This window comes from Corticium candelabrum, chromosome 3, assembly GCF_963422355.1.
Source record: "Corticium candelabrum chromosome 3, ooCorCand1.1, whole genome shotgun sequence".
Lineage (NCBI taxonomy): Eukaryota > Metazoa > Porifera > Homoscleromorpha > Homosclerophorida > Plakinidae > Corticium > Corticium candelabrum.
Genome location: NC_085087.1, coordinates 6,005,473 through 6,031,327, shown reverse-complemented (window position 1 = coordinate 6,031,327; position 25,855 = coordinate 6,005,473). Strand labels below are relative to the sequence as shown.

Sequence of the window (25,855 nt, the reverse complement as noted above, 5' to 3'; positions counted from 1 at the left end):
GTGGCTGGGTAATTGACAAATTGCTAGAACCAAATTTATATGCATTGGATCTCTGCTAGTCAAACCTCATTATTTGACCACGTATTCCGCTAGTTTCTGTCGACTAACACGATTGTTGAATTAAGACCCATGTAACTGATACAATAGAAATACCCCATCCCCCTTACAGAAATGCCCTCTACTCCACACAGTACCATGTGACACACGGACACACAATCTCATACACACATACAGTAGAAATATCAGTACGCCTGTTTCAGACTCAAACATCTCGAGATGTTGACTTCACTTAGTCTTCGCTGGTGGCTGCAACTCATTCATTTCTGAATAAGTAACAGTTTGATCGGGTCTTTGAATAGTCGACCGTTTGAATGAAGTTTGGTCAAGGTCTGCATAGGTAAGCGGCTGGTTCTATACCAATTCCCATTTTATTATCTCACAAAAATTATTAGCTAATTTTTACAAACCAATTTTTTATTCTGTTTTTCAACTTGAGAATATTCCTCGTCTGAAGTGTCTGCTTTCTGATTTTTCGTTTTCTTTAATTTGTCTGGTAGGGCGTAGGTTTCTGTGGGTGGACCCGGATTGGTTTTGTCCTTTACAGTCTTTGATTTGTTGGCTCCTTGTCCTTGCATGGTACTCTGTTTTGCTCCGGTTGTTACGGCGTACGCCTCGATCTCGTCGGGAGCGGTGGCTGGACCGGTCTCGGCGTATTGGACCGACTCGATGGCCGTGTCGTGTGGTGTGACCCTACTACACTACAGTGATGGTACACGCGATATCATAATTTGATAAATAAATAAACTGACATGTCGACACCAACCCTTGTAGCTTTACGTGTGTGCCGTTGTCAGTAGTTGCTACAAACAACTTGAATGAGCATACAACTGGATTGTGTTCGATAGTGCAACTTACTGCTTTCCTTGGATTTTTTCCAAATAATAAATGCAACAACTGCGATGATAATAATCAAAGCAACAACTGCCACTACGATGACTAGTATTAGCCATGCTACATAAGAGAGAAAGAATACGACGTATGAAATATAACTGCAGCATGATGACATTAACTGTACCTGGTTGATCGTCCTTTGAGGTTTCTTTTGTTGATGTTACGATGCTGCCACCTATACAAACACAAGTCAGTAATACTGGGAGAGAAAGGCACTCGTGCTGTAGTTATTGTGCCACGACAAAAACTGGTAGTACAATGTATTGACATTTTAAAGTGCACAAGAATTTGTCAATAACATTTGCTGTACCACTTCTTGCTGTTGCATGACCCTGAAGCTTGTGGAGTAATACGTACGCTAGTGACTACAACAACACCAGCACACAAGCAGAAATTGAGTGAAACACAAATATTGTGTCGACATACAGTGCAGTATACAAAAGCAAGAAATAATTGGTTAGTATATGTTAGAGTTTATATGTACAGCTTTGTTACAACAAACTAAATCTTGAATATTGATATGCATACTTGTAACCAGACTTGATGTTGCTGGTTGACTTGTTGGTGGTGCTGAAAAAGAAGAAATCATGTCAAGTTGCCATAGAATCCAACAAAGAGAAATTGTAAAGACAAACCACAAGGTCTATATGGGTATTCAATTGTCGTTTTGTTGTTATTAGAAGCAGTACATGTTGTTGATGCAAACACATGTTGCGAGCTGACAAAAACAGTTGAAGTTATAAGACATTCACACAAATCAGTGATGGTAGCTTTGTTTATAATGTTGGTGTCATCAATGTTCCAAACAATGCTTGCAGTAGGAGATAGATGAAATGGAAATGAACAGGTGAGACGTACTGTATCGTTAATAACTTCACAATAAATCTGATAAATAATTATTATCTAAAAGACACAGTACACCACAAGTTACACATTACACAAAATACTCACTAGGTATTGTAATATTTACCAGACATTCTAGTAGTAATGTTTCAATAGTAAGGTTGTGATATTCCCAATATATTTTCAGATGATATTCTGTAGTTATCACCATCACAGTTGAGAGAACTTATTGTCAAAACAGGCATTGAGCTGTCTGCACTAACTATTGAAAACCGATCGAGTCAACAGGTGAAGGTAATCCATTTCTATTTATTTTAATCCGGTTTTCTATTTTGGTAAATGGTTCCAGATACCTCACAAGGGATCTCAGCTTTAGTATTAGCATTGGTGAGAGAACTATTGAAGTTTTCACTAAAAATGCATCAAGTATCGATGGGATCAATAAGGTGTGTGTGTGTGTGTGTGTGTGTGTGTGTGTGTGTGTGTGTGTGTGTGTGTGTGTGTGTGTGTGTGTGTGTGTGTGTGTGTGTGTGTGTGTGTGTTTATGTGTGATTTGCAGCACGTGTACAAATACAACTAATGAGACTACAGCAACCGCAAACATACGATGCACTGCAAGCATTTAGACAAAGCTGTTCCTTCAAGAACATACGCTTTTACAAGCCCACCACTGATCAAGACTAATATAGATCGACTAAAATTAGATACAAGTACACAACGACCTAATATTTAGTTCTTTTTTGCCTATCCATCTGGATTGAGTTCCCCAAGTTTATGACCCAGACGGACTGTTGCTACCAGTGAACCGACTGACGCTCCCGGTAGTCCATGCTCTTTAAAACCAGCCACAGCTGTTGCAAGGATGCGCTGAACTTCATATAACACTTGAGTAGAATATCCCTTTCCAGTCTTACAGTACGTAGCAAAGTGCTCGCGGTTATTCTAGAGAAGTGAGTATTTTGGCCATTTCTTTGTAGTAAATATCTGCCTCGCGTTGGCATCCACATCTTTTGGTGGGAGACATCCATCTTGTGGGTAGCAGAAAATGAAAGTGGCAATACGCCCTGCTACGAGACCCATGAAAGAATCTAGAGATATCGTAGCCTGACGTTTGTCGTTTCCTGTGAAATGATAGACTTTGCCATCGCTGTAAATTCCGTGGTGCCAAATGCCTCCTTTCTGGGAAAGAACTGCCAAGTGATCTCCATCAAAGAGCTTCCTGAAACATTTCGTCCATTAGCTATAGTCAAATGTGCAGTATTCAGCACAAAATCTGTGAGGTAAAAACTCATCGTATTAGTCTATGTCTAAACACATGGTGAGTTTTTCGCCACAGTTTCGAAAGAGTAGGTAGCCAGCTAGTGTAGACATGACTTACGTTGGATCTTCCAACTTCTTGCATTTCACTCCGTGTAGGTGGGTTAGAAGACATGCTGGAGAACAGGCACCGAAAGACATGAAGACTACACCACTGGGTCGTAGATCGAGGAGGCTAGGAACTAATTTGTTTGGGGAACTACCTTGCAATTGGGTTACCCATTTATAAATGCAGACCAATTAACAGACTGGATATTAATTAACACTTCAATGTCTATGAATTGAGTGATCTCGGGTCCCGTTCATACAGTGTATGCCGATGGTTGTCTTTCAGGTGTAAAATAGCTCATTGAACTTACCACAGTCATGTGTTCCTTAGTACCACCCCCACACACGACAAGACTGTCATCACAGATAATATCAGTGTGATACTGTAGTAAGTTTGATGAAAATTTGATGGAATGCCCTGTTAGTGTATACATATTGTACACAGCAGCCAGTCACGTGACCTACCTCCAGCTCGACCTGTGACCATTTCAATAATGCTACTTATTTATTACCCACATCATACGATTTTGTCATAGCGTGACTAATTTACTTCAAGGTGCATACCAGTCGAGGGTTTGGACTTCTAGTGCTTCTTCGTTGTTTCCAGATTTGCTCCGTAACCAAATCCATTAGTCCACGTATTCAATGCTGTTGCAGCTTGCATAAAGCAGTCATCTTTGTTTTCTTATTCTAACATCTTTGTCTTGTTAATGTAAATTCCATTTCACGACAAGCTTCTGTCAACAGTGAAAGTTTTTCAGTAACATCCATGAAGTCATCTTATGTACATTTGCTCTGTACGTGTTCTTAATGTCAGTGATTGTTGTTGTGTTCTTGCTACATCATCTGTATGGTCGTAAAAGCAAGAGTGCAACTTTCTCATCGACAGTCAGTTGTACGTTGAGCTTTTGTCTTCTTAATGGTTTGTGTTCATACCAACCTGTTGATATCCACAGTAATATTCAATCAAAACTGAAAATGAGGCAACCCCGGTGTCTTTAGCCTCGTCCCCAGACTCACGTGAGCCTGGCAGTGTCCGGTTCCGTGAGGCTGAAAGTGTCATACGGGAACTGGACACTGCTAGGCTCACGTGAGTCTGGGGACAAGGCTAGGTGTCTTCACTTCATGAACCACTTTAACAATCAACAGACGAATGTGACCATGTCTGTATACACAGAAATGCAATTTCATGAAGTGGCTGTTGTGTGTCAATGGTGACAATAATATATTTCTTGCATGATAAATTGGTTCCATCTCTTCAATGAGTTGCTTCACTGCACTCGTACTTGCATCTTCACTTAGACTGTCAGGATCAGACACTGAATTCTCACCACAAAAGAACCAATTGCAATCATCATGCTGGTCAGATGGTTGCAAGATGTCCTTCTGAAATGCTTTATTGCAAAACTTTTTAAACAGAAATTGATTCTGTTGCTTAATCATTTCTTTGTCTGCATCATTGACAGGTGTACCAATCAGCAATTGGTGATGCACATTCCTTTGACATGCCAATGTAATCACCAGAGCAAAGGCCTTCAAGATTATGTTCACCTCCTGCCAAAAAGTCATGGATGCCCATAAAGACACATTATCATAGTTTGTCTCTATCAGTGGTTGTCAACTGAAATTGGTTCCGAGTCAGCAGAAAAAACGTAGAATAACTTGGCAGTGTCACCTAAAACAAGGGCGAAGCGTGGCATGGGCTAGACCGGGCCATAGCCCCATCATTTGTAGGTGTGGTCATAAAAATTGTGGACTGTAAATACGGGTGAGGACCAAAGCTATATATAGTATATACACCGTCCTTTTTCCAGTCTGGATCTGCCACTGATTCTACTGCACCAGTCAATTAGAAGCCAAATAAAATGGGCGTGTCCATAAAAGTGAGAGTGTCTTGTAGCATCGTGAAGTTTAGCCCCCCATTTCTAGAGGTCATTCTACGCCCCTGCCTAGAAACTGAGATTAACCAGAAAAAAGTGGTTCATGTCTTCACAAATCCAAAATGGTACCTTGAACTATCAAATCTACCTGCTCAGGATCACTTCGGAAATCTTGAATAGCACAAGCATCCCTTCGGTTCGAACTGTCGCTTCATCATGCAAGTTTGTCTGTGTCCACGCTGCTTTCTCTAGTATCAGTCGCTATACATTCTCTATTGATTGTCAAGTCAAGCTCAAGTTGACTGTCAAGATGTGGGTGATCTGCTCTTCTCACCTTCACTACCTGAACCCTTTGCACTAGGTCATGCAGTGCACGAACGACTGCTCTAGGTATGTCTAATCATTTTTGTCTAAAAATGAAACTTCTGTCTGAGCAAGGATCGTTTAAGAAACGTTTTGCCTGTTCTGTTTCTGCCAACAATGACAGTCTTGACTTGACTTACTTCGACTGCTCTGGCCTAGTGATAATGCTTGAACAAACAATTCACCTACATCGACTCCCATGTCTGTCACACCACCTACAACCATACATGTGCCATCATTACAATTTGTATACTATAATGTATTGAATAGAAGATCAACTCACAAGGGCAAAAAACGATACTCGGCATTGTTCCATCAATTGCTCCTGCATCAGCCAATGTCTGCTCATTGTGTAGTTGCTTCTCATTTCAAACCAGTAGTAGATCCCATGATGAAGAGTCATCTTTGGTTTGCAATTGACGCTTCAAGGTGGCAACAGTATCAGACGATTTTGCTTTCAATTCAACAGCTTCACCAGTTAGTGATTTGGCTGCTAATTTGAGCCATTCACTGTTGTGAGATGCTATAAGAAACAGTAAACTATATTAAACTATATCAAGTGAGAAAGCACAATACACATACACACACAATATAAATACATGCACGCACAACTAGACAAATGGAAGAGCCCTACTATTCAATCCTCTGTGAGCTACAATAAGTTCTGGGTTGGTACTACTGATCTATCAGCCACCTAGACTAGAGCTTGGTTAGAGACATCCATGGCCCCAACTAAAAGCCACTGACTATAGCACAGTTCTAACTTGGACACAATAGACACCAACATACCTGTTTCCAGTAGAACATTATTTTTGCTGAGTCCAAAAGGCCAGTTTCCAGAAATGTAACCATTAAACCTGAGTATCCTGGACAATTTCACCCCAAAGTATGACTTTTTCTTTCATGACTATATTTTACAGACCCTGAAATAAGGAATTCAAATTAATCGGCCACAGTGTTCTAACAAGGCATTTTCACCAGCCGGCAATAGTTATGACATCATAAACAGACTATGACGTCACAACACACTATGACGTCACAAATAGTCCATGGTGTCACTTCCATTGTTCACCACACAGGACCATGGTTGTTGACATCAATTTCATGAAAATAAGAAATAACATGAATGGTACAAAGCCTGCTGCTACTTGCACCAAAAGGTCCTTGAATGCCACTTTCTTAGTGAAATATCCTCTTTGGCGATCCAGTATAAAGCTTTCAACACACACACCACAGTGCGGTCGCATCTGTCATTCATGAGAAGGTTACGTTTTGTGACAGCAGCACCAAACCCACTCGTTCTTTCCATTTGTCTTCGCTTCAAATCAGTCTCAATAGCTTCTCGATGAGCTGCACATGCCTCATGATCTTTCACAGAGTGCAACTTCACTCTCCTACATCCTGTTATCCACCAGGCAATAGCAAAACGTCCTCCACCACTTGACCTTGGCCGCTGCGTCAAGCAGACAGAACAGAACATACGAATGCCGTCTGCAGTGTGACGAACAATAAGCCAATCTCATGACAACTTCCATTTTGAAAACAATTCAGGCAGTTTCTCGACTGTGTTACAATGTTCGTCAGGAGCGCTCCTGCTCTCACTTATATTTGTTGGTCATTCCCAAATTATGGTCCTCGAAATTTGGTATGATAGCCTGTATATCTCGGATTAGAAAGTGTGCATTTACATAGGCATGTATATCGTACCAACAAAAGCAGGGTGAAAGTGAAACGTCATCTTACATTACTACAGACGTAGGAGATTGCATATGAAGGGTTCCAGTCTATGCACGTCCCTTACACTGGTAAGTAGGGATATTCTTGTTGGCATAACGATAAGTTTACAGCCAGCCACAGCCGGCACAGATTGGCTCCAGCCGGCAAAGCCGGTCCTAGTTAGAACTATGGGCCACTCACAGCCATAACTGCCATTCTTATCAAATTGGTCATGTCAATGGCAACCTCTTATTTGGTCGACCAAAGGCATTGTTTGTAGCCAGCCGTTATTTCACAGCCTGTAATTAAGCTACAGACACACACGAGCACATACTGTACACACACGAAAAGGGAGAGGGTAAGAAAGAGGCCTGAAGAGGAAGAAAGAGAGGGAGAGGAAGAGCGAGAGAACAAAAGCAAAACGAAACGAACAAGAGGAATGAAGGGAGCAAAAGAGGAAGAATGTTTACAAGGCCAATCATTGTCCTCACCATCTGCATGTCTCTTCAACTCATTCTTTCCCTTCAGGAATAATTGTCTCTTCAGATTGTTGCTGTTGGACAGCACTCAGTCTCGTTAGTAGATGGTTAACTGCAAAACAAACTCAATAATCACAACATCAATCTTCTATTCAAATATCAGACCTTCTGATCTCTATCTGCTGTTGCTAAACTGCTTGTTAATATTGAGGATTCAAAGACCTTCAAATGGAGCACGTTGAGCACGTGTGTAGTCAGCAGTATTAAAGAGACATTTTGATCATGAAATCAATGCTGAAAAATCAGCAACTGTAAGAGATGCAGGTAAAAGAGAAATGAGGAAATTCTGACTGCAGATTTGTAGGACTGATTTTCATTGAGAAAACTGCATCAATGTCAACAGCTTCAAAGAGAAATTTTCTACTTCATCGTTTTTCCCTTCTTCCATAAGGCATTTCTTCCAACCATTGTAAGGCTGCAAAAAAATCAAGACAAAATTGATTCACACACATGCTGATTTGACACATTTAGACATACAATGCTGTTTTAGGATGTTTCTCAAGAAATACATATCTTTGTAAGTCAAAAGATTCAAATAATTTACGTCCATCCAACCTTCCCGCTTCCATCAAATAATACCTCAGTTTACCAACAGCTGAAAACAACAGCAGCTTAATAAACATGTGACAATTATGACGTACCAAGTGGCTACAAAATGTTTAGAGTCCCTAATTTGACTCTCTTCAGAGATGACAGTGGAACAATAATACAGCAACACATGGTCCACAAGACTGCAAAATTATTTCTAGAGGCACCAAGACCCAACAGTTACGGAGTCATCTAATCAGCTGGAAGTGCGACACAACCGCTGCCAGCTGGGACATTTTCGATAAGTTAGAGACCTGGTTTCTCGGTTATCGCGACAGATTGTTAGATTGTTAGATTCCGACAACCGACGCCGCTACAATATGCTAAATTGCAGTATGCTCATGGTCGAGACCTTTACGAAATTTCCCTCAGCGAGTTGTCAGAGGACGTTGACGTGTGGCCGCAGCGACAACCTGCATCCTTGCTGGAAGAATTTCTCTCCGAAAGCAAACTGTTTTGAAATCGGAATGCCAGATTGTTGCCAGTTCCTCCTGAAGAGAGTGCAACGGCTTCTTTAGCCTGTCAACATCTTCACTACTAGGTTTGCAAGCATGCTATCGCTCCAATGCACTACATTGTCATCAGTTTCAATGCCGTCTGTAATTTCAGTTGCACATGCACTGCAATTAAGTGGAGGGATGATTTCGTCGTCTTCTTCTAATCATAGTCTCTTTGCATCCCTTTGATGTACTCGTTTGTACCGTTCTGTCGTCAATGAATGCCTTGATGAATATCGCAGTTTTTGACTAGGAACCTAATCCGGATTCGTTTGGTCTTCTGTTGTGACAAAGTGAAGGGAACAGACGTGTGTGTAATTCAAACTGATCAGTTTCAGGTCTTTCTGTTGATTGCAGTGATCCAAGCCCCTCGTTGCGGTTCCGTCAGTTTTCGAAATTTCTCACTTCTAACCGTCACTATCGCTGGCAAACAAACGAAACTAATGTCTCTGTCAAAATCAGCACGGTTGCCATAACCCACAACAGCACAGAAGTTTTCATTGCATAATAAAGTCCTGACTGTCCTCCAGCATGTGCACACGTGAGTAGGTTCACGCCTACTGCAACTGGTTTATATACAGAAATCAAGATGGAATTTCCAATGTTAGTTAACTCTCTCACTCATCAATTTTTCACAGCTAGCTCTCCTATAGTAAATTCCTAAAAATGTGCAGATATACAGTAAGCTGTTTATCTGACATAAAACCATTGCAGTCTCAATTTCTTGTCCACTACAAAATAATTAATATTAACACAAGCATACAAAACAATAAAATATGAAATCAAAACTACTGTTGATCATGATACAAGAAGTCCATGCACACAAATCATTCTTGTCACAAACACAAAGACATTCCAACACTTGATCAGAACTTGCAGCTACTTATAATTAGTATTCAATGTCTAATAAATATTGAATCTATGTCACCTAACTTGACTTATGAAAGATAGTCTATTATAGAGCCAAGCAACCAACAGCAAAACTTACCTATAATAATACATACACCAATCAATGCACATTAAACTTCAATCTTGCAACTCGATCGATTGCCTCCTGGAATCACAGAAAAATAAAATTAGACTAATTTTGTATTGGAAAAGTTCATAACTATCATCTGCATGTCATTTACAGTTACACCTGTCAAAGATAAGATTCCTGTAAGACCAAAAACAGATGGCTGAGTGAGTGTAATATACTTCATGTATATTGTGTTTATATAAACAATGTAGTTTAACAAGATACCACCAAGTATAGTTTCCTAATCACTCTACTTTCCAGTAGAGATAAAAGCTCCACAGTAATTTCAAACAACAAAACCCGAAATGAACACCTAAAATTTACATATTCCATTGGAAACCTCATGACCACAAGCCAGCACCTGAAAAAGACCTATGGACACTTCGCACAGGGTGTGTAGTTATGGCTAAACTGCTCACTGATACTACAGAAACACTTTAGATGAGTATTTTTCACCAAATTCATGCAGATAGAAAACTAAAACACAACAAGATGGGATGAGAAAACTATCGGAAAACACGTAGAGAAAGCTCTACGCACACTCAGTGTAAATATCTAGGAAAACACACAGACCTTGCCACCTCATGCATGTTATCATCACAGCAGTGGGTTTGTCCTGCTCTAGGAGATGTAGGAACTTCCATAGCTCCTTAGAAAATAACTCTTATCTATACTGGGTCATCTGTGGTTCTTCGCGATATCACCCACTAGTGCTTGCACAAGAAATTATTACTTACTGATATTCTCAAACATTTGAAGATGCCAATGAAAATTGTCCCTCCTGTGTAATCATATGAGCATGCGTCTACAGTCGGATCTCGTTATTCCAACACCCGGATAATCCAACACAGTCACTTTCAAAGGTACGTATTCGAGAAAGCGATTTACATGGGTCCTAATTCAACAATCGTGTTAGTCAACGAAAACTAGCGACATACGTGGTCAAATTAACGAGGTCTGTGTAGCAGAGATCCAATGCATCTAAATTTGGTTTCAATGATTTGTCAATTAGGCCAGCCACACTTCCAAGCATTGACAACCACAACTACCTCCCACCTTGTAACAAGTACGACCACTTGGTCAGTCAAATCGGTTCTTTGACAGAGATGTGAGCAATGCCAAACGACTACTAAAAAGGTGAAGAAATACAAGGTCAGGATTTGCTCAATGTTCGATACTCTACTCTAATCAGATACAAGCCACACCCAATGCTTGCAAAATTTGGTCACAAAGTTTGGTTAAAAAGGCAGCGATCTCATAGCCTGACAATAAACAGAGTTCAAAAGCATGCAGTGAATAAAATCAGGTTGTTTTAGAGAGAGAACGTGGTCTACACACCTATATCTATACGGAAGTGGCACAATGAGAGTTACGAGCAGACTCGCTGTCCTGGCCTAGACTTCCGGTGGGACAAAGTCGGTCCTGCGACTGATTTCTCGATGAATAGACAAGTTAAAACGAGAGGTGAACGAGATCAAGACAAGCTTCATTATACAGGTAACCGTCATCTAACCCTAGCAGACATTGTATGAGACAAGACATTAGGCAAATTACGTCGTCATCGTGTAATCCAAACATGTTTGCTTCCAATTCTCCTGGATGCTAGTTGCTTGCTTGCACGCTACAGCGTCCCTTATCTCTGTCCTAACCTCATGGAAATAGTCGCTTTGGGTTAACGACTAAACAAACACGGTGCTTCACTGTTCGCCCCACACGCTCGTAAATTGACGTAAAATACCAAGAAGCGTAAATTTTTCCTAATTTACAATCCTAAGTCGTATTTTCGTCTGTAGTGTAGTTTTGCGCATGCACTTTGAGGCGTAAATTACAAAGATCGTAAATTACGAAAAATAACGTGTCTTCATATTTTACACCTATTTACATGCTATTTACGTCGATATACGAGCATGCAGGCCAGTAGTGCGACTCAACCCAAAGTTACAAGACAAAGTAGCATCGATATGTGAAAGTGTTGTGAGTGTCATAGTCCATTTCTCGAGGCTAGAGCTGAGCCGGATCTAGTAAGTGTGTCTACTGCGGTAGATTGTTATAGTCTGATATGTTGCTAGGCAACTGTTCCTGCTCATAATTAGATTCTATAGAGCAGATGCTTGTGCGTGCTTGCTTATCTATTCTACGTCTATTACACGTTTCTGCCACACATGTAGTCATCGTCTAAACCAGCATACATGATTACCAATAATTTAGGAAACGTGTCTACTGCTGCTAAATGTGTAAACCTACATTCAAGCTAGACACATCAACACTTTGCCTGAAATGCAAGAGAGGTGCCACGCCCAAAGCAATAATACAATATCAGTAAATTATAACATATCAACGTGACTGTTTAGTGCAGCCTTAATTGAATGGTTATTGTTCGTTAATCCTGGGTAGTCATGTTATATTGTGACCTTAGGTGTTGTATTGCTGATCTATGACTATCTATTTTTACTTGTTAGTACAGTAGAGCCTCGCTAATCCGAACCTCGTTAATCCGAACCCTCGCTAATCCGAATGTCCCTAACTGCTTGACCTCGAGTTTCCAGAGAGCATTTAGAATTCCGAGGCCTTGTGCAAACGTCCTTTCATATCCGGGAAATAACAAACATCTGATCATATCCGGGTACACGTTCTCATGTCGTCAGACAAAGATATAACAAAGAAGACAAAACGGGCTCACAAGACTCTAACAATAGAGCAGAAGGTAGCAATACTGGATGAACTGGGAAGTGCCTCCTATTCTGTGCTGTGTGAACGATATGGAATCGGTCGAAGCACCATTAGCGATATCAAGAGGAAAGAGTCTGAACTGAGGCAATACGAAAGGAAGCTAACCGAAATGGGAACGAGTCGACTTGCCAAAACAATGAAGCTTTCTACTTACGAGGAGCTGGAGAGGGCTGTTTTCATGTGGTTTCGGCAGACGCGCGAGAAAGGCATTCCTGTATCAGGCCCACTACTACAAGCAAAGGCCTTGCAGCTTCACGAGAAATTAAAGGAGTCTTCTCAAGAAGAGGATTTCGGCAACTTTGTTGCCTCGTCTGGTTGGCTTTGGAGATTTTGTAAGCGTCATTGCATTAGACAGCTGGCCTTACAAGGAGAAAAGCTGTCTGCCGATAAACCAGCTGCTGATCAGTTTGTGTTACGTTTCCAAGCTTTTGTCAAGGATAGTGATTACAGCACTGAACAAATATTCAACTGTGACGAGTCAGGTTTGTACCATAAGCTGCTGCCTCAGAAAACGCTTGCTGGTCACTTTGAGAGGTCTGCTGATGGGCGCAAGACTCAAAAGGACCGTGTTACCATCAGTGCCTGCTCAAACGCGTCTGGTAGCATAAAACTACCCTTGGTCTTGATAGGTAAATCCAAGAATCCTCGTTGTTTCAAAAACGTCAATCGTGATCACTTGCCAGTGAGTTACTACAACCAGTCTAATGCTTGGGTGAACACAGGAATATTTTCTGACTGGTTCCATCATAAGTTTGTTCCTGTAGTGCAGGAAACGTTAAGGGAAAAGGGTTTGGATGATAAAGCTGTCCTTCTGCTTGACAACTGTTCTGCTCATCCGAATGAAGAAGACCTGATATCAGCAGATGGCAAAGTGATCGCAAAGTTCCTTCCACCGAATGTCACTTCGTTAATTCAACCCATGGATCAAGGTGTGCTAGTATCCATTAAACGCCGATACAGGAAAAAGATGCTTCAAGATCTTATTCTTCAAAATGATAGAGGTGTGTCAATCATTGACTTTGTTTGTGGAATCAACATGATGGAAATTTCTGATAAAGTTTCCGCTAGTTGGGATGAAATTACACCTAGAACAATTCGATTGTCTTGGAGAAAGATTCTACCCATTTATCCTGACGAAGGCAGTCAGGAACCTGCTGGCATCACAGAATCAGGAGAGTCATTTGAAGAGCCTTCTTCTAATTTGACCCCTCTCTTCTCTGCTTTGGGTTATGAAATGACTTCAACAGAAATTGAGGAGTGGTTAATGGTAGACAATTTGGATCCTGGTTACACTCATTTGGATGATGATGAAATTGTCACTGAAGTCTTGGCTCACGGTCGTGATGAAGAGACTGCTGCAGATGAAGATGAAATGCAAAGTTCTGATCATGATGCAAGCACAAACCAGTCTGGCATCTCTCATGGCAGTGCATTTCAAATGCTCTCTGATTGTTTGACATGGTTTCGGGAACAGACAGAAGCAACTCAATACAGCTTGAGTGTTCTTCGGAGCCTACGTGACCTTGCAGCTAAAAAGAGACTAAGCACTCTTGAACAGACGCGGGTGACGGACTACTTTGAGAAATGAGTTGCTTTTGCTTGTTGTTGGGTTACCTACTTAGTTAGTTGCGTTGCAAGAATTCTTGTCCCTGCGTAGGCATGTAATTGTTGACATATGTATGCGCAAACGGTCTGGATTGTCAAGGCTATGTCTGGGTCTCCAAGGCTTCGTATTCTGATAATCCGAACAAATTCAGTGATCCGAACAGGTAAGAACGGAGTCTGGTACAGAGCTATTCGGATTAGCGAGGCTCTACTGTACATGTATCTTGTCTGCCTATAGCACTGTACCTGTAGTGGTATGACACAAAATATATTATTATGTGTCGTTATGCCCCTCCATAATGGGCAAGTGGGGTCTTTACCCCCATCTGGGCACCCACCAACCCGGCAGGTGAGCCCAGCAGGGTACATGTTTCTGTGTAGTCCACACGGCGATCAATGACTAGCCAATTTGATATAGATTGCAGGCATTACGGACAGCACGCCTAGTGGATATCAATGACCACCAGGAAAGCACTAAACGTCATTGTCAACGGACAGTTCGCCAGACCACAAAAACTCCCCAACGACTGAAACAAGTCATAGTCTCATGGATAAAGCTAGAGAAACATGAGAAAGAAAGACAGACAAGTTTCATAATTTACTGTCGTCACTGGGGTTTGAAGCCCCAAACCATGGAGTGGTAGCCATTTATGCCGCAATTTGATACCGATGAGCGCACCTAACAATCCCTACAATATCGGGATTGGGGAAGCATTGTCCCTCCAATACTAGATGATGATCAAAGAAAATACCTTAGAAGTCTTGTTGCTTGCAAGTAGAAATAATAGTGGATGGTGTTGCAATTGACAAACCAACCATATTCAGATAAAATCAAATGGCAGCAGTCTGTTTCAAAATTTTCACGTCCCCTAATCCAAAGGAGCTTTCTGACGCCCCTGAACTGTAACCTGCATGTGTATTTACAGTCCGCATTGAAAGTATTGAGACTATTTACACTTGGAGGCATGGCCATGGGTAGCGTCATCTGACTTGGTCTTACTACGCCGATTAGCCAAACGATTTCTGGACTGTGGAGACTCGACAGCACTAGAGGTTACACAAGCAGTAGCACTTGTGTGTGACGAGCTACAGCACATGTATGGTTTTCGGTTTGGTCACAATGCTCACACCTCTCATAAACCCAACCCAAACTAAAGGATTCGTAAGTATTTCTAGGAATGGTTGGAATGGGCAAATCAGTGCACCCCAAGGTCACTGCTACAGTCAAATCTACATATCTAGATAAAGACACTCGAATTTACCTATTGTTTGGGTGCTAAAGGCACAACGGAAGCAACTTGAAAGTGGAGCCACCTAGCGCGCGTTAGAGGGTGTGGCTTAGCGCACGCTAGGGGTGGTCTGGCTTCGATTCGACGCTCGATGGCAACAAAGTAGACAACGCCGTGATACATCCATGAGTAGTGAGCATGCAAACAGTGTGCTGTCACAGAGTTCGAGGAATATAGTCCAGGTAACGAAAGAGAAGTTGTAGGAGACTTCAAAACAGTCACCAAATTAGTAGAGCCGCAATCCAGATAACCAAATGTATTATTTTATTTAATCAGCTCTACCTTTAGACTGGAAATATGCGGCAATCGTTCGCTGGCTGAAGTTGAGTTTTCAAAAAGTGGGGCGGCCATGCTGCTGCCGCATCTCTATACATATGCAAAAGTTAATTAAAAATCACGGAAGTCGATCAAGGTGAAACGTACACGACATGTTTCAACAACGACATGCATTCAATGTATGGCAACAAATCACAAAGCATGAGCAACTGCCACTCCGCCTGGATTAAGTGTTCAAGTTGAGGCCGTCTACTGTCTGTTCCCCATAAGTGTGAACTTTGAAAATTATCAATATCTCCACTGTTTTTGGGCTTTTGCAATGATCTTGGTATCGTTAAAAACCGCTAGGTCGGGCATTTCTGTTTATCAAATTATCTAAACCGTTCCTACAACCAAATGAAAGGATATTACTTTTGCATACCAAAGACAAATGGGTGGAGCAATGGTTATTATCCAATATCTTATAAGACCAACGGATCAGCAACTGGAACTATTAAGATAATTGGTGTAACATGGTCCAACTGGAGCAGCTCTTAAGTGCTCTCATGAGCACACCTGGTGTGACCTCTACTTCATTACTCACTTCGAGTTCACACTTACGGGAAATAGACAGTAGGTAAAGAGTATCTGCCGATTCAAGAAGGCTCTTCCAAAATGTCGATGAAAATTACGGTTGTCATGTTGGTCTTAAACGTTTTCAAAACAGTCATTTCGCATGAGCTTATCCCACCTCATGTGTAGAGACATGGACGGTATTGCAGTACAGCTAAAAAGTGGTCTCAACATATCAAGATTTCTTGCTCCAGTCATCAGCTGCATTGTCAGGGCAACAGTCTACACGTCTTTTGTTCTGAGCTTCGGTTAGCAGCAGAATTTCCCTAGGCAAAGAGTAATGATAGCCTGCGTCATGAAGTTTTCTTCTCATGGTGGAAGAACTGATAGCAACTCCTTCTTGTGCCCAGTGTCCAGTCTCTTGACAGTTCGGTAAACAGTAGAGCAAGAAACATGTAAAAGTTGGCAGATCTTAAGTCAAATTTTGTCACGTCAAATGGCCGTGCAATCTTGTCATTTCGTCGGCCAATGGCGTTGTTTGGTTGGGTGTTGGATGATGGCCGACAGTTATTTCATGTTCTGTTCTTGGTACCATAGTGGTAGTATAGTAACAGAATATCACGACTCATTTGATGATGGAAAAGTTCTCTAAGTGGATGCGCAGACTATGGAATAGCTTCTGTGACTGCTTTTCAGCTGTTAGAAAATAATTTAGCACGGTTTCTTAATAAATAGCAAGACAAGAAGACTTTCCAAAAATAGTACAAATAAACCAAAAATGTTTCAATATAGTTTGATGCAGACTGTACACACTGTGCACATAATATGACGTGTGCAATATATAGTGGCAAAGAACATTTATCGATGAAGTACAGTAGATAGTAATGTAAATGATCTGAGTCTCCAAGGCCCCAATTGTGCACGTGTTCAGCTGTTACCTTTGTGGCTCTCTTTGGAGAGTAGGTGTGTTTAACTTAAACAGTCTAAACAGTATCATTTGCAAGGTCAAAGGTCACTATTTCAGGTGTCTCACGTATTCAGTTTTTCAAAAGGTCACACGAGTCTGATCACACTCCCCTATAGCTCTTCCAGAATCTTCCAGTAGCAAAGATGCTGACGCTAGAACCTGGAAAAGGTTAGGAAAGATTTGGAAAGAGAGTGAACCAATCAACACATTTCCCACTCTAGAGGAGATTAGAAGCAGGTATAGAGATCAAAGCCCAACAGACACGTCTTGTAATTTTGTAAAATACATACTAGACTACAGATGGCACAAAGTACTTGACAAACGCTTGTTAATTCCTGCTACTTGAGCTGTCTCTTCAATGTTTTCATTAAATATTAAAATTTTTTTTGTACATGCTGGTTTCTATGTAGATCTCCAAGTTACCAAGTCAAGGCAAAAGGTACAAGAATGCCCATAACAGCCAATTTAGATCGAGGTAAGAAAGATATGTGTGCATATTCTAGCTTGTTTGCATTAGTTAAACTAGAGTATTAAAAGCTCTATGTAAACAACACTCTTAATTAACTCAGGCCCACCTACTGCTAGGGTTAGAGTCAGGGTTAGGTTTATGGACAGTTCGACAAAGATGACAATAAAATTAATTGCTGGTGTGGGCACCTTGCAAGTACTGTGGAGAGCATCTCCCTCCCTTCCAATATGGCAAAATCTGCAAGCGATGCCAGAAAAGAAATCATGTCGGTAGCTAACGTCTGCAGAAGCATGCCTAAAGATGTAAGTAAACACAGTGCAAAGGGCACTAATGACAGTAGAGACGATGAGCTGTATATGCCCGAGCTGTTAGGGCAAACCATTGGTTGGTATCCGTATGAAATTATCAAGTGTTGGTAATTCTTGTTTAGATCTTGGGCAGGTCCTTGTAAGGACTTGCCTAGGCTATGCAAATATTTGGCTATAAACTTTAACCCGTTTGGTGCTGCTTTCATTATCAAAGTGAAAGATTTGTCAGATTAGGTAGCCTTGATTGATGTAGCAGGCACATTGACAACATTCAAGCTGGACACAAACGCAAGTGCTAATGTATTGCCATACACCACTTACCGAAAGACTAACACAACGTTGCAACGGACTCGAAGTATACTTACTCGCAGGCATTGGTTATGGTCAAGTTCGACCACGAGGCAAGATAAGGATTGAATAAAGGGTCTCACACTGACCAAAGACTCTCAGTCAACCTCTACTTTCTATGTCACGGATGAGTACTTGCCAATATCTGTGGCACATCTAAGTATGGGCGCACTAGGCGGATGCTTTCCTAGTGTCAAGTCTAGTAGAAACATGTTTGCTTGAAACATCCTACAAGAATGATGATAGTTGATCCTCTGCATGAGTGACTTTGCACCCCACTTTTAGTCAAAAGACTGTATCCATCACTAAGAGTTGGAACGACAGATGTGTGAAGACTTATTCCTCGTCAGGCAAGTTACCGTGGGAACTTAAATGTAGGCTTTGTTGCGCTGCACTATGTTTAGGCACGCGGTTGCTTTGGTAGTGAAGAAATGTGTGCTACGTAAGGAGTGCGATCTAAGCTGTGACATCATGAATGCTAAGCTCCACCTACAACAAATAAACTGGGTCAGATGTCTTGCCAGTAAACTACATGCAAACTAAAAGGGAATAGTAGCTATGCAGGGACCTTGTGTTCACGGCCTTAGAAAAGCCCTCTGTAACAAAGTTAGGATGCTAGAGTCTCTCGGCTGACTTGACTCTAGCTCTCCTCTCATAGAAGATGAGGCTAGCACAATAAACTGGACAGTAATTAGCGTCAGCCTTCATGCTGTTGATGTAGAAAGAGAGACACGCAGAGGTTTAATGTGAAGAATTTTCTATAGTTCTCTTCCAGAGAGCTGCGTAGATGGACACTCCCATGTCTGTACAGCTTGGGTCAGGGGCGTCGTGTAATAGAGGCTAGAAGGGGTCTAGCCCCCTCACCTTTGAGAAGCATAGATAAGGTATGCCACTGCCAATACAACTGCCAAGGTCCCCTGTTTGCACCCACGAGACGCCTAGCTGCTTCAGTAACTAATTCAGATCTAATCACATGCATCCATCATTCACACATCTACACAGGCAGAGATTGCTCTACATTAGAATATTGATCTCGATTAGAATATGTTTGCAAACGAATTTCCAAACAATCTGCATTACTAAGCAGTTTGCGTGCAGAATAGACAGAACAAACGTGTTCCAAATACAGTAGTACAGTACGTATTTCAATAGTAATGCGGCACCTCTAATCAACATACCAACACCCAACAAACAAACAAAGACCTAGAGAGGGACAATGTACCTGAAAAGATAAGTTCAGTGACACCTCAAACGTTGGCCTAATGCAGCGTAGAGTGCGGAACCTTCCAGACAAAAATTTTCTTGACATGTTCTAAAACGACATCGAAGGCGGTCTATTGCTCTAACTGTCCATAATGCTGGTACAGAGCAATCACGCAACTTACACAGGGACAACAAGCAGCTACGATCTTGGACTGCAAGAACTGCATAATAAACATGTTGACGTCTGGAATGCAGACCAACGCGCAGGCTCGGAAAAGCTAAATTCTCGTGTGCGGGCTCTGGTTACCTTCAGAGCCTGTTGTGGAGCCTCTATCCGTTGCATAGACTTTTTCTACGTTGAAGGATTTATTTTTTCCAAATTTTGACGTTCGCTTAGGCAGGTGGTCTGGGTACACGAGGCCAACGTACGCGCAGGTAGACTAGCTACTTGTACACTACAGTGTACTTGCCATTCTCGCCACTGAGTTTCTGACGCAGACTTTCAATCAGTTACAAGAGCACGATTTAGATACGGGATTGCCAACTGCAACGTCACGTGACGAGCAATCGACAGTCCATCATTACGTAAGCGCAAGCACCGAAATGCAGTCGAAAAAGGAAACGGATACAAGATGAAAGTGATGAGGAAGTGGGAGGGTGGGAGTTTCGCTAACGTGGCGAAATCAAAAGACCCCACCCTACCATTCCAATCATTCAACATCTTGGCAATGACATCATAGACACGCCACCTGGCAGCGGCTGACAATACAAAGCAGGATGACCTCACCAGGATGTGTCATGGCAAACCACAACAATTGATCAACATTAATTAACTATTGAAGATACCAAAACCCCAGCATCAACTTCAACAGTCCGTCTACTCACTAATCATTCTAGTACAATCATCCAGCACAGTTGTTTAGAAACTATGAAAAGCCAGCTCCCAGAAGAAACAATAGAAACACCCTCCCTTACATATATGCCCTCTACTCCACACAGTACCACGTGACACACGGACACACAACCTCACATACACACATACACTAGAAATATCAGTATGCCTGTTTCAGACTCTGACATCTCGAGATGTCGACTTCACTTAGTCTTCGCTGATGGCTGCAACTCATTCATTTCCGAATAAGTAACAGATTGATTGGGTCTTTGAGTAGTCGACTGTTTGAATGAAGTTTGGTCAAGATCCGCATAGGTAAGCGGCTGGTTCTATACCAATTCCCATTTTATTATCTCACAAAACTTATTAGCTAATTTTTACAAACCGATTTCTTATTTTGTTTTTCGACTTGAGAATATTCCTCGCCCGCAGTGTCTGCTTTCTGATTTTTCGTTTTCTTCGATTTGTCTGGTAGAGCGTAGGTTTCTGTGGGTGGACCCGGATTGGTTTTGTCCTTTGCGGTCTTTGATTTGTTGGCTCCTTGTCCTTGCATGGTACTCTGTTTTGCTCCGGTTGTTACGGCATACGCCTCGATCTCGTCGGGAGCGGTGGCTGGACCAGTCTCGGCGTATTGGACCGACTCGACGGCCGTGTCGTGTGGTGTGACCCTACTACAGTGATGATACACGGTATCATAATTTGATAAATAAATAAATTGACATGTTGACACAAACCCTTGTAGCTTTACGTGTGTGCCGTTGTCAGTAGTTGCTACAAACACTTGCATGAGTATACAACTGGATTGTGTTTGATAGTGCAACTTACTGCTTTCCTTGGATTTCTTCCAAATAATAAACGCAACAACTGCAATGATGATAATAATCACAGCAACAACTACCACTACGATGACTGGTATTAGCCATGCTACATAAGAGAGAGAGAATATGTCATATGAAATACAACTGCACTATGATGACTGTGCACCTGGTTGATCGTCCTTTGAGGTTTCTTTTCCTGATGTTACAGGAGTGGTGGTGCTACCTACAAACACAAGTCAGTAATACTGGGAGAGAAAGGGTCTAGTGTTGTAGCTATCGTGTCATGACAAAAACTGGTAGTACAATGTATTGACATTGTAAAGTGTACAAAAATTTGCCAATAACATTTGCTGTACCACTACTTGTTGACTTCGAATCTCGTGAAGTTATGGGTGAGCTAGTGACTAAAACAACACCAACACAAGAAAGAAATTGAGTAAGACAAAAATCACTGCTTTAACATACAATGGAATAAACATTAGTCGCAACAGCCATAGTAAACAGCAGCTGCAACCTAGCTTATACGTTGTTCTCTTTGAAAGAAGTAGCTGCAGTGGCAACAATAGCACTCAACTCACAAGCCTTATAATTACAGAGCCGGCAAGATTAGGATTAGGGCTAGGGTTTAGTCATAGTGTCAAGGTCTAATAATGTTACTGCTGCCACTCCACAAAAACCTGATTGCACAGTGACGTTACTGGCATTTTAGGATGTCATTTTTTAAATAAGCATTGCTGCTACACACTAAAATAAAACAGTCAATGTTCATACCTGAAGTAGGAATTGATGTGACTGGTGGACTTGGCGTAGATTCTAACAAAACAAAAGAAGAGTAGACCATGTTGTTGCGTAATTGTATCAAAAACTTTAGAACAAATCACTACGTTTGAATGGATATTGAGTCACCATGTCGTCGTTATATGAAGCAGTACATGATGTTGATGCAGACACATGTTGCAAGCTGACAAAGACAGTTGAAGTTACTCGACATGCACAAACATCGATGTTAGATGTTTTATTAATAATGTTGTTCTTGCTGATGTTCCACACAATGTTTGTTGTAGGAAATCTAGCAAGTGAAAACGAACAAGTCAAGCGTGTTGTATTGCCAATAACTTGACAATCTGATGAGTCGTCATTATCTAGATCTACAGCATACCACAAGTCAAATATCTGAGAACATCAAAACAGATGTTGAATATATGTACCAAGCACATGAGAATCGTTCCACTGATAAGGTAGTGATGTTCCCAGTATATTTTCAGATGATATTCTGTAATTATTGCCAGCATCAAGTGTACAATTGACAGGATCGATTGTTAGAATAGGCATCAAGCTATCTGCACGATGTATAGAAAATTGAGATGAATCATCAGGGACACTTGTTCCAGCACTATTCAGCTCAATCTTAGTGGATGGTATAGGAGTTCCAGACACTTCACAAGGAATTTCTGCTTTCGAACTATTCACAGAGGTGCATAAATGTGGCTTACAAGAGATGGTAGGAAGACCTACAGTCAAACAACTATTAAATATTGACGAATTAGCATGTTTCTCTTACTTCCGAGTAAAACTTTAATCTTGCCACTGCCAGCTTCTGGATCATTAGTAAATCTAATATCAAATTGACATTGTATTGTAGACATATTAAGATTTTCAGACACTTGGTCGATAGTGAGCTCCGTGTAGTTTTTGAGCGCAGACAAAAAAGTGAAACCAGGGAGAGAGTCAATAGCTGACACAACTGAATTAACGGTTGAATTACTAAATTGGATATTCCAAAAGGGTCCGGTTAGACGATGAGCATTCATGCCGCGGTATGTGCAATTCATGGTAACGCTGCTGTTCACCAGAGCATAACAATCCACAAGTTCAGTGCTTTTACTGGGTGGAAGGTCATCTACAATCAGACATAAAAAGAACGACTGTAGCTGCATGTGAACACGTTACAGTTATCTACTGTCCAGTACCTACCGCACTTGAGACTGTTGCCTAGAGAACGTTTCAAGAACGTCAACCACAAGAGCTGGACTACAAGCATGACACGGACGGACATTATCCTTCTTCTAGCGCGAGTGTCAATAAAAGTTCCCGTACGCAGTATTTTCAGCCACGCAATCCAATGACTCTACTAAAAGGTGTTAGTAGTACGTGTCATTGTGTTGTTTTGTTCGACGTTCCTGAATTTTTTGGAAACACGAGTCTTAGATGCGGTAGGTGCATGTCTACATGCAAATGTGACACTGTCTACGTAGCGTATGCAAGTGTCTAGATCCATGCAGTACATTCAGACTGCCTAGACAAGAGCACTCATTATATGTGTGATTGTAGATGACTTTCCACCCAGTACAAGCACTGAACTTGTGCATTGTTATGCTCTGGTAGCCTCGACACTACTATGGTCCGACCGCGCGAGGAAAGCAACGGTACTGTATCACGTCGACTTGAACACCTTAAATGACCAGGCTATAGCTCATCATTTGTAGGCGTGGTCATGAAAATTGTGGACTGTGATTATGTATGAGTACCAAATTTAAATCTTTATACGGTATAGTATATACACCACCAATTTTTCCAGTCTGGATCTGCAACTACCGTATCAGTCAACTTTAGAGCCAACAAAGTGGGCGTGTCTATAAAACTGGGCGTGTCTATAAAAGTGGGCGTGCCCGTAGCATTGTGACGTTCCCAATTTCTAGAAGTCACGCTTATACGCTCCTGGTAGATTAGCTAAAGAAAAAAGCAGTTGCAATGTAATCAAACAGACAAATATTAGAGACAAACCACATACCAAAACATCATTTAGTTAGGCATGCTATTCTTTGAAAATTATGCATGACTACTACAAAGTAAATGATGTTTTGGTATGTGGTTTGTCTCTAATATTTGTCTGTTTGATTACATTGCACCTGCTTTTTTCTTTAGCTAATCTACCAGGAGCGTATAAGCTTGACTTCTACAGTGGCGTCGGAAGCAATTAAAAAGGGGTGCGGCCTAACGCGCGTTAGAAGGCGTAATCATTTAGCGTGCGCTACCATACGAAGGTGTGGTCCTAGTTGTACACGTATGCATATTCAGAGCCTCTGGTCGCACCGACTCGCAGCTCCTAGGGCCCTGCAGCCCTACTTATCACGTATCCAGTTGACCCATTCTCGTCGTCACAGCTTAGCCACGCCTTCCACACAGCCAATCAGAGTCTCTGAAAGGCCACGTGGCGGTGATCACGTGCATATAACGGACGCGCCTGTGCGCTGTACAGCAAGCAATCTAGCGCACGTTCGCTCGCATTCATGCTGTCTCGTAAGAATGCTAGAAATATATTACTTATTTAATCGGCACAACTAACAACGGAAGTTACCGGCAATGAGCTGCTGGCGGAAAGCCACTTTTTGCAAAGTGGGGCGGCCATGGCCGCCCCAGCCGCTACGCTTCCGACGCCACTGCTTCTAGAAATTGGGAACGTCACAATGCTACGGGCACGCCCACTTTTATAGACACGCCCACTTTTATAGACACGCCCACTTTGTTGGCTCTAAAGTTGACTGATACGGTAGTTGCAGATCCAGACTGGAAAAACTGGTGGTGTATATACTATACCGTATAAAGATTTAAATTTGGTACTCATACATAATCACAGTCCACAATTTTCATGACCACGCCTACAAATGATGGGCTATAGCCTAGTCTAGCCCATGCCACGCTAGGCCCCGAATCCACTAGCATCATCAAGTCTTGTTTTAGGTGTGCTTACCAATATTCAAAATTGACTTTATTGTAGTAATGCAATTGTAAATGTTGATGATCTAGCGTTTGTACCGGTGGTTGGATTTGTAGATTGCTCTGTGTATGTTGATAAACTAAAAGTTGTGTTTTACTTAATGTGTTGTGTTGTTGTAGCCACTAGCTTGACCAATAATCCGTATGGTCTTGGGTCTACTGGTGAGGTGGCAAATGTTTTTTCAATCGCTTGTGTAGTTTCTGTAGTAATTTGGTTGTGTGTGTGTGTGTGTGTGTGTGTGTGTGTGTGTGTGTGTGTGTGTGTGTGTGTGTGTGTGTGTGTGTGTGTGTGTGTGTATGTGTGTGTGTGCGTGTGCGTGCGTGCGTGCGTGCGTGTGTTATCCTAGCAAGTGAAATAGTCTTAAATTTTCAAGAGTTTCAATGTTGACGGTATCAATATGGTTGGAATATAGTGTTCTCTCATGCAGTTTGTATTGTGCAATGCTTTACCGCCAAAAACTTCAGTAGCAAGAACTTTGAAAAAGTCTTAGAGGCTTTCAACTTTTATGCATACTTCGATCTACACATTACTTTTGCAATGCTCTTGTTTGTATGCGACAATTTTTTTCTCAGTGCTGTCTAACCAGCTAATAGCAGGTCTCTGACAGCACAATTAGGAAATAGTAAAGTAGGGCGTGGGTTATAGTGTGCATTTTCTTGTCAATCATTATCATATTTAATTAATTAAAGTATATTTAGTATTACTAAAAAATGATATCTGCAACGATTTGTCGGTTCTTGTTCGTATTTGTATCTAGATTTGCCAGACGTGGTCTGGATTGTTTCACAAAATCGATTTGTATCTTCTGAGATTGGTTGTCAGTTTGCATCGATACAACCGACATCTGACGGTGCTACTAC

The 25,855-nt window shown here is 41.5% G+C and overlaps 3 protein-coding genes and 1 long non-coding RNA gene across 8 annotated transcripts; 2 read left to right on the top strand and 2 right to left on the bottom strand.

The window, feature by feature from the left end:
- Positions 1-88: 88 nt before the first annotated feature.
- On the bottom strand, positions 89-19,616 carry LOC134176957 (uncharacterized). Of its 4 annotated transcripts, XM_062643652.1 has the most exons (14): positions 8,135-8,252; positions 7,949-8,072; positions 7,763-7,891; positions 7,610-7,709; positions 5,686-5,925; positions 5,543-5,617; positions 1,922-3,013; positions 1,587-1,854; positions 1,480-1,521; positions 1,076-1,126; positions 916-1,011; positions 824-860; positions 468-758; positions 89-411 (listed from the first exon to the last, which is right to left on the bottom strand). In XM_062643652.1, the coding sequence occupies exons 7-13, from the start codon at positions 2,003-2,005 to the stop codon at positions 659-661; spliced, it is 678 nt and encodes a 225-aa protein (XP_062499636.1). In that variant the 5' UTR covers positions 2,006-3,013; positions 5,543-5,617; positions 5,686-5,925; positions 7,610-7,709; positions 7,763-7,891; positions 7,949-8,072; positions 8,135-8,252; the 3' UTR covers positions 89-411; positions 468-658. The 4 variants fall into 4 exon arrangements, 2 of the variants coding, with proteins under 2 accessions (XP_062499636.1, XP_062499635.1); XR_009969406.1 differs by lacking the exons at positions 1,922-3,013; positions 8,135-8,252 and adding exons at positions 9,731-9,796; positions 19,527-19,616 and having other exon boundaries at positions 468-753; positions 810-860; positions 1,076-1,521; positions 1,587-1,669; XR_009969407.1 differs by lacking the exons at positions 1,922-3,013; positions 8,135-8,252 and adding exons at positions 9,731-9,796; positions 10,498-10,553 and having other exon boundaries at positions 468-753; positions 810-860; positions 1,076-1,521; positions 1,587-1,669.
- LOC134176656 (uncharacterized) lies at positions 10,823-17,827 on the top strand. Its single transcript, XR_009969319.1, has 3 exons — positions 10,823-10,912; positions 11,077-11,257; positions 17,590-17,827. It is a non-coding gene; the product is annotated as an uncharacterized LOC134176656 (long non-coding RNA).
- Positions 12,221-14,206, top strand: LOC134177169 (jerky protein homolog-like). The gene has a single exon (XM_062643920.1). The coding sequence runs from the start codon at positions 12,396-12,398 to the stop codon at positions 14,076-14,078; it is 1,683 nt and encodes a 560-aa protein (XP_062499904.1). The 5' UTR covers positions 12,221-12,395; the 3' UTR covers positions 14,079-14,206.
- Positions 19,617-20,322: 706 nt separating the features above from the next.
- Positions 20,323-23,271, bottom strand: LOC134176939 (mucin-17-like). Of its 2 annotated transcripts, none has more exons than XM_062643627.1 (11): positions 23,192-23,271; positions 22,779-23,117; positions 22,426-22,728; positions 22,102-22,365; positions 21,989-22,030; positions 21,574-21,621; positions 21,384-21,440; positions 21,225-21,323; positions 21,134-21,170; positions 20,785-21,070; positions 20,323-20,728 (listed from the first exon to the last, which is right to left on the bottom strand). In XM_062643627.1, the coding sequence occupies exons 1-11, from the start codon at positions 23,256-23,258 to the stop codon at positions 20,603-20,605; spliced, it is 1,668 nt and encodes a 555-aa protein (XP_062499611.1). In that variant the 5' UTR covers positions 23,259-23,271; the 3' UTR covers positions 20,323-20,602. The 2 variants fall into 2 exon arrangements, with proteins under 2 accessions (XP_062499611.1, XP_062499612.1); XM_062643628.1 differs by having other exon boundaries at positions 20,785-21,067.
- Positions 23,272-25,855: the final 2,584 nt, after the last annotated feature.